The 15,101-nt window shown below is 54.0% G+C and overlaps 1 protein-coding gene across 7 annotated transcripts in view; it reads left to right on the top strand.

Annotated features, from left to right (window-relative positions):
- The first annotated feature begins 1,191 nt into the window (after window positions 1–1,191).
- SLC43A3 (solute carrier family 43 member 3) overlaps window positions 1,192–15,101 on the top strand; it is a 62,528-nt gene continuing 48,618 nt past the window's right edge. The window contains exons 1-2 of one of the 7 annotated variants that reach the window (XM_075928594.1): window positions 1,192–1,335; window positions 2,389–2,519. Coding sequence is in view for 2 of the 7 variants with exons in the window: in XM_075928590.1 (XP_075784705.1) it covers window positions 3,097–3,134 (38 nt within the window). In the remaining 5 variants the exon portion in view is untranslated. Of the gene's footprint in view, window positions 1,336–1,922; window positions 2,073–2,388; window positions 2,520–2,542; window positions 3,135–10,332; window positions 11,617–12,185; window positions 13,125–15,101 lie in introns of those variants that run through there. The other 6 variants (XM_075928596.1, XM_075928593.1, XM_075928591.1 and 3 more) reach the window with 6 other exon arrangements.

Below are 15,101 nucleotides of genomic sequence, written 5' to 3'. Positions count from 1 at the left end.
AGGAGTTTCCACTCAAAGCCCCATTCCTCTTAGCAGACAGCCCAGCCCCTCCACAAAGCCAAATTCACAGCTGAGAATCTGCACCCACTAAGCGATACAAAAGCACCAATTCCACCTTCTGACGGTCACTCACACTTTAAAAACAGCCCAGAAAAGCAACACCCGGGAATCAAATGATTGGATGCTCTTGGACAACGTGCCCTCTAACTGTTCCCATCCACGTGTGGAATAAATTTTGTTACATGCGCAGAGACCTGTGCAGAGGTGCACCACCACACCTTCTGCCGGATGTGGGCACGCTCCTAATCAGCTGGGTACAATCTGAATTTCTCCTGGGTGGCCACCCAGCTGCTCCGCTTTCAGTGGAACCCCAGAGACACATTCATTTTTGAACCCTTCGTTTTCACTCTCCCAGCTCACAGGGCAACAGACTGAGCCAAACCCTTATCTGAGTGGTTCAGAGGTGACTCAGACGCGGTGTGTGTACCCAGCCATCCTGCTTCATGCCGCGAGTGCTGCCCAGCAAGTCCAACAGGGACAGAACCTTTGCCCCTTCTCGCAGATTGCGCAGGGACACAGGGCAGCCTTGGCATTGCAGGGGCGGGCGTGGGCCGGGTGTTGCAAGGCCTTGGGGTGGGCAGAGAGATGCAAAGGTCAGGCTGGAATTCCATTTTAGGAATGGGGGCTCCATTTTAGGTTCCTTTCTCTCTCCCTGTGGGTGGGTCAGAGGTGAGAGCTGTTGGCTGGCACTTAGACTTTTGTTCCTCTGCATGTCACATTATTGGATTTTGAGGGGAGCAGCCAGGTCACTGCTGCACCCATGGGGGGGGGTGTTCGCCCCAAAAGTCAATACAAAGGGGGCCATGTAAGGTGTCAAACAAAAGCTCACTTTCTACTGGTTCTGTATCTGCTCTTCATATATCTGTATAATGCCTGTGTGTGGAGTTATGAATATGTACTCTGTATGGAGACTGGAAGTTTCTCCGTATGTGGTTGAGTAATGGGCCAGGAATGTTTGCCTATGGACATGCTAATGGGCAAGTCTCCAGGGAACAATGGATCTCTGGAGGCCAAAGACACACCTGGCCACTGGCCGTGTGACTCTCTCCAGCTTGGAAGAAGCCAGGAGGGGAGATAAATAGGCCATGTGGCCAACTCCATCTTGGTTTCCAGATCTGCTCCTGACCCCAGATATGGCCTCGCAGGGAATCACGAGCCAGGATGAACTGTGGACCCATCCTGGCATAGGATGCGCACCAAGGACTTTTAAGCCAGCAGCTATAACATCTCTGCTGCAAGCCTGCATGGAGAACTGGGAGATTCAATGCATGTAATGTATGATACTTTAACAACCTTACTCTCAGGCTTTTCTTTCTTGTAGTAATAGAGCTTTAGATGTTAGATTCTAAAGGATTGGCTCAGCGTGATTCGTGGGTAAGGTCCAGAGTATATATTGACCTGGGATCTGTGGCTAGTTTCTTGGAACCGGACAGAACTTGTTCGGGGAAGGGGAGATTGGGTTCTAAGATCGCTCACCAGTGTACGAGGCCCAGAGCCATCTGGGGCACAGATATTGCTGGGGTGCCAGAGGGGTTTTGCTCGTGAGGCTTCAGGCAGGCAGCCTATTTGGGAAGGTCTCCAGTCTGGGGGCTATAGAGAGCCCCGAATTTGAGCAATTTGCTCTGAGCGGACACCCTCAGCGGTGCCCAGACCCGGCCCGGTCCGTCGCACTGCGCCAGGCTTGGCCTCAGCTACTGTGCACAGGGGAGGGGAAATCTGTTTCCTCTCGGCCACCAGTGGCTAGAAGCAATGGCCCAGCCCTGGCCGTTCTCACTGGCTTGCCGGCAGGGCCTGTCATGATGATGAGGGTTAGCCAGCAGCCTGGGGATTAAGGGTTAACTACACCTAGCCAGGTGGAGTCACCAGTAGGAATGTAGGTGGGACTTTCAAACTGGGACAAATGAATTTGGGTTTTTTCCCTTTCTCTTTTTGTTTCTCTGGGTGTGTTCTCTGCAGCTACAGAGAGGGACAGGCATGTCTCTCTCTCTCCAAGGCACCATTCTTCATTTTCTGTAAGTAGGGTAAAGTTTAGGTAGTTTCGTTAGGCTTTATTGTGTTAAGGGTTGAGTATGGGATGTGAGATCTGGCACTGCTTAAAAGCTGTTTTGGCTTTTCTTTGTAATTAAGTTCTAGGCCCATGGAGTTTCTCCATGAGTATTTTGTTACCTTCCTATCTAGTCATGATGCTTGCAACAGGAATATTGTTGTCATAATAAAAGTTCTTTCTTTTCTTTTTATTAACCTGGCAGTGGTTAATTGTACGCCCTGCTTTTTATTTTAGGGGTGAGATTTCCCAAATGATCTTTCCCCTGATTTCTTTATCAACAGTCTGGTGATGGCACCGGGAAGCTGGAGTGTCTAAGGGGTTTTGCTGGTGAGGCTTCCGGTTGACCGGGGAGGCAGCTGAAGTGCTCGGTGTAATTTGAGGGGTGCCTGGGGAAGGACCCCAGTTGAGGGCGGTAAGTAGCCCTGGTTTTAAGCAATTCGCCCTGAGCTGACACCCTCAGTGGTGCCAAGACCTGGCCTGGTGTATGACAGTGGTGTATTTTGCAAGAGGCACAGAACCTGGTCAATTGAACTTTAGATCAAGACCCCACGCTATTCGAAATTTGATTTTGAGACTGAGAGTTTGATTGGTTAATGAGGCATTTCTGGACTCAATTACTGAGTAAGCTTTTGGTATATCTGTTATGGTACTCCATGGATATGGAAGCATTTGTTTACTTTTCATGTATTCCATAGTCTAGTCAAGTGTGCATAATGTATTTACTATGTTTTATCTCAGACCTCCAGGAAGAAATCACAGCCAGTGTGGCCAGAGGCTGTCCAGCACCATCTGTGATTTGGGGGGCATGTTATGATTATGAGGGTTAGCCAGCCGCCCGGGGATTAAGGGGTTAACTACACCTAGCCAGGTGGAGTCACCAGTAGGAATGTAGGTGGGACTTTCAAACTGGGACAAACGAATTTGGGTTTTTTCCCTTTCTCTGTTTGTCTCTCTGGGTGTGTTCTCTGCAGCTACAGGGAGGGACAAGCATGTCTCTCTCGCTCCAAGACACCATTCTTCATTTTCTGTAAGTAGGGTAAAGTTTAGGTAGTTTCGTTAGGCTTTATTGTGTTAAGGGTTGGGTATGGGATCTGAGATCTGGCACTGCTTAAAAGACGTTTTGGCTTTTCTTTGTAACTAAGTTCTAGGCCCATGGAGTTTCTCCATGAGTATTTTGTTACCTTCCTATCTAGTCATGATGCTTGCAACAGGAATATTGTTGTAATAATAAAAGTTCTTTCTTTTCTTTTTATTAACCTGGCAGTGGTTAATTAAGAACATAAGAACGGCCATACTGGGTCAGACCAAAGGTCCTTCTAGCCCAGTATCCTGTCTGCCGACAGTGGCCAGCACCAGGTGCCCCAGAGAGGGTGGACCAAAGACAATGATCAAGCGATTTGTCTCCTGCCATCTCTCTCCAGCTTCTGACAAACAGAGGCCAGGGACACCATTTTATCCCCTGGCTAATAGCCTTTTATGGACCTAACCTCCATGAAATTATCTAGCTTCTCTTTAAACTCTATTATAGTCCTAGCCTTCACAGCCTCCTCTGGCAAGGAGTTCCACAGGTTGACTACACCCTGTGTGAAGAAGAACTTTCTTTTATTAGTTTTAAACCTGCTACCCATTAATTTCATTTGGTGTCCTCTAGTTCTTCTATTTAGGGAACTAATAAATAACTTTTCTTTATTGGCCCTCTCCACACCACTCATGATTTTATAGACCTCTATCCTATCCCCCCTCAGTCTCCTCTTTTCTAAACTGAAAAGTCCCAGCCGCTTTAACCTCTCCTCATATGGGACCCGTTCCAAACCCCTAATCATTTTAGTTGCCCTTTTCTGAACCCTTTCCAAGGCCAAACTATCTTTTCTGAGGTGAGGAGACCACATCTGTACACAGTATTCAAGATGTGGGCGTACCATAGTTTTATACAGGGGCAGTAAGATGTTCTGGGTCTTATTTTCTATCCCTTTCCTAATAATTCCTAGCATCCTATTTGCCTTTTTGACCGCTGTTGCACACTGTGTGGAAGTTTTCAGAGAACTATCCACGATAACTCCAAGATCTCTTTCCTGATTTGTCGTAGCCAAATTAGCCCCCATCATACTGTACGTGTAGTTGGGGTTATTTTTCCTGATGTGCATTACTTTACACTTATCCACATTACATTTCATTTGCCATTTTGTTGCCCAATCACTCATTTTGGTGAGATCTTCTTGGAGTCCCTCACAGTCTGCTTCTGTCTTGACTATCCTAAACAGTTTTGTATCATCTGCAAACTTTACTACCTCACTGCTTACCTCTTTCTCCAGATCATTTATGAATAAGTTGAAAAGGATTGGTCCCAGGACTGACCAAGGGGGACACCACTAATTGTACGCCCTGATTTTTATTTTAGTGGTGAGATTTCCCAAATGATCTTTCCCCTGATTTCTTTATCAACATTTGGGTGGTGGCAGCGGAAGTTTTATTCCCAAGATCTAGGTTTTTAAGATTTCGGGGGAAGTTTTATACCAAGCCTGGTAGATAAGGCTTTGGGGTACACTTGCTGGCCCCCACTTCTGCATTTATTATGCCAGAGTGGGGAAGGAGCCGTGACAGGGCCGTCCTGAGGGGGGGGGGGCAGAGGCCTGGGGCGACCCCCCCATCTCTGGTGCCTCTGGGTTAAATATGCCTCCTGCCACAGGCCTCACCCCTACTCCCCCCACTTGCCCTCTCCCCGAGCAACATGGCCCAGGGGATTATGGGAGCCTGGCACTGTGGGAGCAGGGGTCATCTGCCCCCCATATTTCTCTCACCACGCAGGGGGCAGGAGCCGAAGCGGCTCAACAGCTCCCTTCAGGCTCTCTGCACCTTGCTTCTCTGCGGGGGCAGGAAGGGGAGCACCTTGGGACTGGGGGGCTGGGTCCCTCCCATGCCCATATGATGACCGTGGGGCGGCCAAAAACGCGGGGCCTGGGGCAGCCACCCCAATTCGTCCTACGGTCAGGCTGGTTCTGCTTGCCAGATGCTTCCCTGATTCGGTGGGGTGACCGTTCGCAGCTCCCTGCCCGGTGGGGTGACACCCCCACCTCCTCTCCCGGGAACAGCTGTTTAGCCTGTTCTGTCACGGGAGTCAATGCCATGTTCAGCACTCACAAACCAACCAGCCAACCCCCGCTTTGTCCCACTGCCCGGGGGCCTGGTGGCCTTGCAAGCTACGAACCATTGCATCGCAAATATTTGCCCTCCTTTTTTTTGGCGTCTATGAGGCAAAAGGCCCAAGCTCGGAGAGAGCCGTTTATTTCTCAAATAACTCGGAAAGCGATGAAATAGGAAATGATGGAGCAAATCTGTCAGGACCGGCGGGCCCCAACACACGGCTGTCTCTCGCTGCTGGAAGAGACTCCTGTCAACGTTTCCTGTTCTGCCAAGTTGGCGGGGGCCTCGATCTTCCTTGTCAATGACAGTTGTGGCTGACTAGAGAAAAGCCAGCCAGCAAGGAGATTATAACGGGACTTTGTTTGGTGCCACTAGCGCCGCGCAGCAATTTGATTGGCCAAGCTGCTCTGTTTCAGGGATGCTTGTGGGAATCTTAATAATTCTTGTCGTTCTGAGCAGGGTGTGTGTGTGTGTGTGTGTGATGGCTACGTTCTTGGCAAAGAAAGTCTGTCCCCAAGACACATACATAGTCAAAGACACGTCTCAGATCTCCTGGTCTGCTCACTATTATGATTCCTTTGCACTGCGAGCCATGTCAACTGTGGTCTCCTCAGTGATTCATTTCCACTGCCGCATTCTCACAGCACCAGTGTTGATTTTCACGCCCATCCACTTTGCACTTGCTTTTCACCGGCATAAATGGCCACCGGAGGTTGCCTCGGCGCGTCGCGGTCTGACAAGCTGCAGCGAATGTTGCTTTTTGGGCATCTGAAATTTGTCACTGTTGCCTCGCACGAGAGCGGCTTCGTGAAGCGGAAAGGGAACGGTGGGGGGGTGGAAGCCCGTGCTTGTGGGATCGGGTTTGCACGTCGTACGATGCCACGGATGCCTTGTGTTTCCATGGGCGGTGCGATCAAACAGAGAATAAACGATTCCATCCACAAAATGAAACCAGGTGTGTCCCGCTCTTTCTCGGAAGCTTCTCGGATGAGCTGTGCGTGATTTTCTAAGCAGCCGATTTCTCTTGAATGAGAAAAGTATCTCCCTCGCTCAGCGATGGGCAGGCTAGGCTAGTGAGCAGGCTGCGTGAGTGGCCCCCTTCATCCCTGCAAGATCGGTGTCACCAAAACAGTTTCCCAGGAGAGGGCTGTTTTGCTCACGGCGCTGGCTTACCTAGAATGTGCAGGGGGGGGGGGGGGGGAGGGCCACCGACTGATCCATAGCAGCGCTGTGATTGGCTGCAGAGGGAGCGCCCGGGTCACACAGTCAGTGTTGTGCACAATCGGCCCCCACCTCACCTCACGTGCCCTTTTGTTACCGGCGTGTCACTTTAATAACACCAATAGGAAAAAACGATGCAGACGGAAACCAGGGGACTCTGGCAACCCCTGCACGTGGGCAGCAGCAAACAAAACGTCTCATGGGCCCCACATGGAAACCCCGATGGGCCGCAGGTTGCCTGCCCCTGGCAGAGCTACATGAAAAGGACATCGAGGTTGTGGGGTCAGGGCAGGAAATGCCCGAGTCCAGGGTGCCCGAGCAGTCTGAATAGTCTTTCATGACATGCCCCCAGAGGTTTTTTCCCCGGGCCCGTGCCTCATTCAGTGCACAATTTCACTATGTTCACTATTTCTTTATCTTGGGCGGCGTGGGAGCCTCGTCCTCTAGTCCAGCCCGGCTCTGAAGACAGAAATCTCAATTTCCTCATGGGCGTTTCTATGGCGCCCGTCACTATAGCATCCGAGAGCTTGTCAGTCGCGCGTTGCTGTCCCCATGGGAGGAGGGAGTGTAGGGCGGACACGACGGGGATACAGTTCTCCAGGGTGGTGTTGAGCCGCCCTGGTCATGAGCCCTCCCGTCCCTGTCCCTTGCTCCCCAGCCTTGTGCACCTTGTTCCAACTTCTGCAACAAACGAGGCAGGGGCCCTGATAGTCATCCCCCGCCCCAGCACAGCCCTGATGGGCGCCGGCGGTCCTGTGGGGAAAAAATAGCAGGCGACCATGTCACTAAGGACTGGCGTCTAATGCAGGGGGCTGTCCCTCTGCCCCCCCTTAAGACCTTCAGCTCCTCTGGCTTCCAGGACCCTGTCCTCCCTGATCCTCCTCCTTCCTCTCTGGTGACTCCTTCAGCACGTCCTTTAGAGGGTCCCCCCACCAGTCTTTTGTGGGGGTCCACAGGGTGGGGTCCATGGTCCTCTTCTCTTCTCCCTCCATCCCACAGCTCTGGGTAATCTCCGTCAACACAGACCCAACTCCAGTCTCTACGTGGCTGACGCCCAGACCTACTTCTCTGCCCCAGGCCTGCTACTGCCGCAGCTGGGCCCTTTAAATCACCACCTGGCTGCAGGAGGCTAGCCCCAGCCCTGCTCTGGCTGCCTGAGGCTCTGCCCTTTCTGGGGGTGCGAAGCTGGATCCCCCCCGCCGCCTTGTCCAGCGGCCCCATGAGTCTGTCAGCCCCACTGTCTCCTGTCTTGTTAGAACATAAGAACGGCCAGGCTGGGTCAGACCAAAGGTCCATCTAGCCCAGCGTCCTGTCTGCCGACAGTGGCCAATGCCAGGTACCCCAGAGGGAGGGATCACAACAGGGAATCCTGATGTGATCCCTCCCCTGTCACCCACCTCCAGAGAAACAGGCGAGGGACACCCTTCCTACCCATCCTGGTTAATAGCCACTGATGGACCTAACCTCCATGAATCTATCTCGCTCTTTTTTGAACCTTGTTTAACATTCCAGACTTCACTGCATCCTCTGGCAAGGAGTTCCACAGGTTGCCTGTGCGCTGAGTGAAGAAAAAATTGTTCATGGTGATCAACTGCCTGGCACGTGGACCGGAACCTGGGTGTCATCTTTGACTCAGACCTCTCTCTAGGTCCTGCCCTCCAGGCTGTGGCTAAGTCTTGCCGATTCTTCCTGCACCACCTCGCTGAGCTCCGGCCTTTCCCGGCCCTCTTCAGCCTCAGACTCACTCCCAAAGTCTTGTTGTCTCGTGTCCCTGGGGCACCCTCCTTTTCAGCCTGTGGCTCTGACCACGCCACCCCTCCCGCTGCTTCCCTTTCCCTTTTGTGGCCAACACATCATCTTCACGTGCTGGGACCCCTGTGGTTGGTCCTCCTGCTTCACTGGCGAGGGGGCGGCACTCACATCTGATCGGCCCGTGGTGCCAGCCTCCACGGCCCACTTGTTATATTTTCAAAGAAGCCCCCGCAGGCTTTCTCCTCCCCCTGCCCGCCCCTCCCGGTTCCCCTCCCGCTTGGCCTTGCTGCCCACATCCACAAAGCCAGCTCATTAGCCTCCCGCAGGTCTCGCCTGGAAACGCTCCTTTGCCACGGTCCGTGTCCGCCCACTGTATCCCGCTGTCGTCTCTTCTGCTCTTGGGTTGTGAGTGGTGGGGCAGGGCCCAGCTTGAGGTTCTGGATCTGTCTAGTGCCCAGCCAGGGATGTTGGAAGCTCCTAGAAGGGGGGGGGCATGGGCACCCTGCTCTGCTCTGCCCTGCTCCACTCCCATGCCCATGCCTAACGCTTGAAGCCCCACCCCCAGGTCCCCTCTTCCTCTGAGGCCCCGCCCCCAAACAGCCTCTTCCTCGGAGGCCCCGCCCCCTCTTCCTCTGAGGCCCCACCCCCAAACAGCCTCTTCCTCGGAGGTCCCGCCCCCTCTTCCTCTGAGGCCCCACCCCCAAACAGCCTCTTCCTCGGAGGTCCCGCCCCCTCTTCCTCTGAGGCCCCACCCCCAAACAGCCTCTTCCTCGGAAGTCCCGCCCTCTCTTCCTCTGAGGCCCCACCCCCAAACAGCCTCTTCTTCGGAGGTCCCGCCCCCTCTTCCTCTGAGGCCCCACCCCCAAACAGCCTCTTCCTCGGAGGTCCCGCCCCCTCTTCCTCTGAGGCCCCACCCTCACTACACCTCACCCCCCTGAGAACCTGCTTGCTCCTCTCTGCCCCTTGCCCCCATCACTCACCCTTAAGGCAAGCAAAAAGTGAAGGGGCCCAGGCCCACCTCCCCCTGTTCTGGTGCACTTGGTACAAGGGGGCCCCTGTCCATGGCTGGGCATCCAGAACACTGCTGCTAGCTGGGCTGGCGCATGACTGGCCTGCAGTGGGTGGCTGGAGATTGGTTAGGGCCAGGCCTGGTCAAAACCCAAAGTCAGAGAGGTGAACGGGGCCATGGCCTCACAGCAAAGGCAGGACACCAGGGCTCCAGGTCAGCGGTGAGGCTAAGGCCAAAACATCTGGCCACTTAGACAGCTCCTGGGACGGGCCCATCAGAGACTTGCAGAGGGCTGTCACTCATGCCTGATAGGGCAGGGCTTTGCCTTTCCATATGTCTTGGGGGCAGTCCAGCCTGGCCCCCTGGTGGTGCTGAGGGATTGGCACTTGCCTTGATCCCCGTCCACGTTGGTTCTTACACCAGCCCTTATCTTTGCTTCCCTTATCAGTCCCCTACAGGCCTCCGGCTGGGTTTGATCATCTCCCTCCTGTCCCACTGCCCTGTGCAGGGCCCTCAGTGACCACTCAGCCCCCCACCCCTACCCCTTTCTCTGTCCCCTTTTTCCTGACCCACGATCCTGCTCCTACCCAGGCAGCAGCAAAGCTTCTTGATGCCATCAGGACAGGGTGAGGCGAGAACTCCCCCTCCCTGCTTCTGGGCCCTGCCTTTCCCTCTTGCTTTCTGTGGCATTTTCCAGGGGTCCCACCCCCACGTGGCCCGACATGGCTCTGCATTGCCCCAGCTGGGACTGAATCACTGTGGAACCCCGGCTCACAGCCTCCTGCCCTCCCCACTAGCCTCACGCTTCCAGCTAGCTCCTCTCCCAGCGAGAAGCCCCTCCAGGGCTGCCTCCCCTCTGGCGTGGGCCCCTTCTCTCTGGCTCGGGCCCCTTCTCTCTGGCTCGGGCTGGGTCCCCAGGGGAAATCAAGCAGCACAAGCTCTTCCAGGCTTGCTCCCTCGGCGTGGCATCCAGCAGAAAGGAGAGTTTGTTCAGGGAGAGGGGAAATGAATCCAGAATATTGATTCTGCCACAGAGCATCTACCGGGGGCGCTATTCTACAATGTCTCATCCTGCTCTGTCAGTTTCCTCCCTTAGCCAGTGTCTAAATGGCACAGGGACAGCTTGGCTGGGCCAGGCAGGGCTGGGTGGGAGAGCAGACAGACCCCCAAGAGGCATGTCTGGGCTAGTGGTTAGATCGAGTTAGACTGGCTGCAGGAGGAACTCCCTGGCAGTAGTAGGGGGGTAGCTCGGTTTATAGACCACGCAGGGGGAGGCTAAATGCACAAATGGAGGCCAAGGTGCCTGAGTGGACGTGGCTAGAGTCGAGACAAGTGGGTGCTGCTGCCTCTGAGCCCAGGACTGGGACCCCCTGGAGGAGCGAGATCTCTGGGCGGAGGAGCGCCCTGGAGAACAGAGCGCGCTCTGTACGGGAGACCAGTGGCTCTGTGACCCAGAAACTTGACACCCTATATCCAGAGACATGCGTGTGTTGCCCAAGCATGAAAGGGCTAATTGATAAATGAGGCATCCTAGGCGTCAGCGCTGCTCTGGGCTCACAGCCCAGACAACAGCCACTTGTGCTCATAATGTCAAGCACCGCACTGAAAGAGCCACTCCGCGCGTGTCAGCTGGCCTCTGTGATCCCAATGGCGCTACAGCCGAGTGACATGGGCTGGGGTCTGGCTGGGGTCTGGCCCATTGACTCCAGTGGCGCTGCGGCCGATTGACACAAGCTGGGATCCGGCCCATTGACTTCGGTGGAGCTGCGACTGATTGACACCAGCTGGATTCTGGCCCATTGACTTTGGTGGAGCTGCGACCGATTGACACCAGCTGGGATCCGGCCCATTGACTTCGGTGGAGCTGCGACCGATTGACACCAGCTGGGATCCGGCCCATTGACTCCAGTGGAGCTGCGGCCGATTGACACCAGCTGGGATCCGACCCATTGACTCCAGTGGAGCTGCGGCCGATTGACACCAGCTGGGATCCGGCCCATTGACTCCAGTGAAGCTGCGGCCTATTGACACCAGCTGGGATCCGGCCCATTGACTCTAGTGGAGCTGCAGCCGATTGACACCAGCTGGGATCCGGCCCATTGACTCCAGTGGAGCTGCGGCCGATTGACACCAGCTGGGATCCGACCCATTGACTCCAATGGAGCTGCGGCCGATTGACACCAGCTGGGATCCGGCCCATTGACTCTAGTGGAGCTGCGGCCGATTGACACCAGCTGGGATCCGGCCCATTGACTCCAGTGAAGCTGCGGCCTATTGACACCAGCTGGGATCCGACCCATTGACTCCAGTGGAGCTGCGGCCGATTGACACCAGCTGGGATCTGGCCCACGGCGGATGAGAGCTGAACCTCGATAAAAGGAACTTGGTGAGAGATCTGCGTGTGTTACACTTTCATACATGCGACTAGTCCTGTGGGCTCTTGCCAGGGACCTGTCCCATTCCCTGCTCTCCCCCCCCCCCCGGAAGGCCTTTGGGACCTTGTCAAGTTGCTTGGCTGCTTCGTGCCTCAGTTTCCCTTCTGTACAAGAGCACCATCCCTCGTACTTTTGGTGCCCTGTGGCAGCTGGGCAGGGAGGCAGAGGGACTGGGTCCCCTGCAGTCATTGCTGGTCTCAGGAAGTAGAAGGATCCAGCCCCAAACTACTCCGCCCCTCCCATCTTCCTGGGGAGGGGACTTGTGGGAAGGGGTGGAACGCCCCTCCCCCCCATTCACTGGCAGTGGGAAGCGGAGTTACGTGGCTGGGAGCCAGCACAGCAGAGCAGGCTGGGGCCGGGTCACTCTACTTCCTGCCGCCTCTGGCGGGTGCGGGGGCAGGTCCACCCCCTGATGTTGCCACTAGCCCCCTGCTAATCCCTTGGGCTGTGTCACTGGGGGGAGGAGCTTGGGGGAAAGGGTGGAGTGGGGGCGGGGCAGGAGGAGATGGGCTGGGGGCAGGGCAGGGACAGGGATTAACTTGGCTGGGAATGTCCCTTTGTGTGTGTGTGTGTGGGGGGGGGGAAACGGCTACAATGTAGCTCCACAGCACCCTTGGGTGTAACCACACCCATTGCCTCACCGCCCACGGGTCATGTCTCAATCTCCTAGCCCCAGGAAGAGAGACACTTGCTAGCACCAGCCGCCCGGATGTTGTGTCACACTCTGAGCTCAGACCCTTAAAGGCGCTGGACTCCCTGACCCCTTTGCAGTCATCAGGCCTCCACCTCGTTGCCCTTTACAAAGCAGTTCGGTGACATTATCCCTCTTGCACAGCTGGGGAAACTGAGGCACGCACCAAGCGGAAGTGACAGAATGGGGACCAGCACCTCCAGCTTCGGAGTCAGAGCCCATCGCCCTGCCCGCTAGGCCACACTGCCCACCTTTGATAGGATGTGTGTGTGGAGGGGGTGGGTGGGTGTCTCTTTCTCCCTCCTTTAACTACCTCCTCTAATCTCTCTCCGACCTTGGGTCCAAATGACTTCCTCTCAGTCGCTGGAAGCAGCTGCTTTCACCCCAGCCCCCAGCTGGTGCCTCCGGGTGCACTGCGGAGTGGTCTAAAAATAGAGGGGCCCGTGAGAAATACGAGGCGTGAGTCTCCACCCATCTCCAAAGCCTGCAAGCTCTTGGCAGGAGTTCATGTCTGGCAGCTCCCTGCGTCCCCGGGGATGTGGCCGGCTGGACGCAGCACAACCCCATAAAAAAAGAGCCTTAGTTAAGGCTTACAGGACCGAAATAAACCTGGGCTCCGAGCCAACGGCTTGCTCAGTAGCTCAGCCCTGGCTCGGCAGGAGCTCCTAGTGGGCAGTGGGACTGGACTCGGTGTCAGGGCAGAGACTTGGGAGAATGGGTGGCCAGCTGATCCCAACCTGATGGGGAGCACCACAGATGGTTGCTTTGGTAAGTGCCAGCTGCCACAAACCATGTGGGTATGTGGGGGGAGGGTTGTCTCATTTGTGGGGCTCTGAGCCTGGGAGAATCTGCTGGGGTGCAAGTTATAGGGGCCAAGCTGCCCAGGAGCCATGGTGAGGGGCCCAGCCATAAAATGGAGCAAGGTGAGTGTGGGAGGGAGGGGGGAGGGAGATTATAACACTCCTTAGTGCCTGTTTTCCACCTGCACACCTCAAAATGCCTTGCACTGTCTTTAAGAACATAAGAACATAAGAACGGCCATACTGGGTCAGACCAAAGGTCCATCTAGCCCAGTAGCCTGTCTGCCGACAGTGGCCAGAACCAGGTGCCCCAGAGGGGGTGGACCGAAGACAATGATCAAGTGATTTGTCTCCTGCCGTCCCTCTCCAGCCTCTGATAGAGGCCAAGGACACCATTTTATCCCCTGGCTAATAGCCTTTTATGGACCTAACCTCCATGAATTTATCCAGCTTCTCTTTAAACTCTATTATAGTTCTAGCCTTCACAGCCTCCTCTGGCAAGGAGTTCCACAGGTTGACTACACGCTGTGTGAAGAAGAACTTTCTTTTATTAGTTTTAAACCTGCTACCCATTAATTTCATTTGGTGTCCTCTAGTTCTTCTATTATGGGAACTAATAAATAACTTTTCTTTATCGGCCCTCTCCACACCACTCATGATTTTATAGACCTCTATCATATCCCCCCTCAGTCTCCTCTTTTCTAAACTGAAAAGTCCCAGTCGCTTTAACCTCTCCTCATATGGGACCCGTTCCAAACCCCTAATCATTTTAGTTGCCCTTTTCTGAACCCTTTCCAAGGCCAAACTATCTTTTTTGAGGTGAGGAGACCACATCTGTACACAGTATTCAAGATGTGGATGTACCATAGTTTTATACAGGGGCAGTAAGATATTCTGGGTCTTATTTTCTATCCCTTTCCTAATAATTCCTAGCATCCTATTTGCCTTTTTGACCGCCGCTGCACTCTGTGTGGAAGTTTTCAGAGAACTGTCCACGATAACTCCAAGATCTCTTTCCTGATTTGTCGTAGCCAAATTAGCCCCCATCATACTGTACGTATAGTTGGGGTTATTTTTCCCGATGTGCATTACTTTACACTTATCCACATTAAATTTAATTTGCCATGTTGTTGCCCAATCACTCAGTTTGGTGAGATCTTCTTGGAGTCCCTCACAGTCTGCTTCTGTCTTGACTATCCTAAACAGTTTGGTATCATCTGCAAACTTTCCTAAACAGTTTGGTATCAAGATGTGGGCGTACCATAGTTTTATACAGGGGCAGTAAGATATTCTGGGTCTTATTTTCTATCCCTTTCTTAATAATTCTTAGCATCCTATTTGCCTTTTTGACCGCCGCTGCACACTGTGTGGAAGTTTAGCTCTGCAGACAGGGACACTGAGTCACAGGAAGGGAGAGAGGCATTTTGACAGCTCGCCCTGGTCATGCGAGTTCCAGTCCAGTGCTGTGTCCACTAGGCCTCACTGCTTTTCCAATGTCATGACAATGAGAATGGCCCCTCTCTGGGGGTATGTCTACACTAGCCCCCTAGTTCGAACTAGGGAGGTTAATATAAGCATTCGAAGTTGCAAATCAAGCCCGGGATTTAAATATCCCGCGCTTGATTTGCATCTTCCCGGCCGGTCACCATTTTTTAAATTTACAAGTCCAGCCTAACCGCCCGCATCTACACGGGGCAGGGACCTGGTAGTTAGAATTAAAGCCCTAGTTTGAACTACCTGTTAAACCTCCTTGCAGGAGGCTTAAATCCCGGGCTTGATTTGCAACTTCGAATGCCTACATTAACCTCCCTAGTTCGAACTAGGGGACTAGTGTAGACATACCCTGGAGTAGCTGATCAGGGCCTCACCAGAAATGGGGGCTTAGGGTGGGAAGAGAAGGGGATAACCCATTGGAGATGCTGGGTAGAGGTTCTCCACCCTGGAT

The sequence above is a fragment of the Pelodiscus sinensis genome, chromosome 4 (genome assembly GCF_049634645.1).
Source record: "Pelodiscus sinensis isolate JC-2024 chromosome 4, ASM4963464v1, whole genome shotgun sequence".
NCBI lineage: Eukaryota > Metazoa > Chordata > Testudines > Trionychidae > Pelodiscus > Pelodiscus sinensis.
Note: the sequence above shows the minus strand (reverse complement) of the source record. Positions and strands in the feature narration are given on the sequence as shown.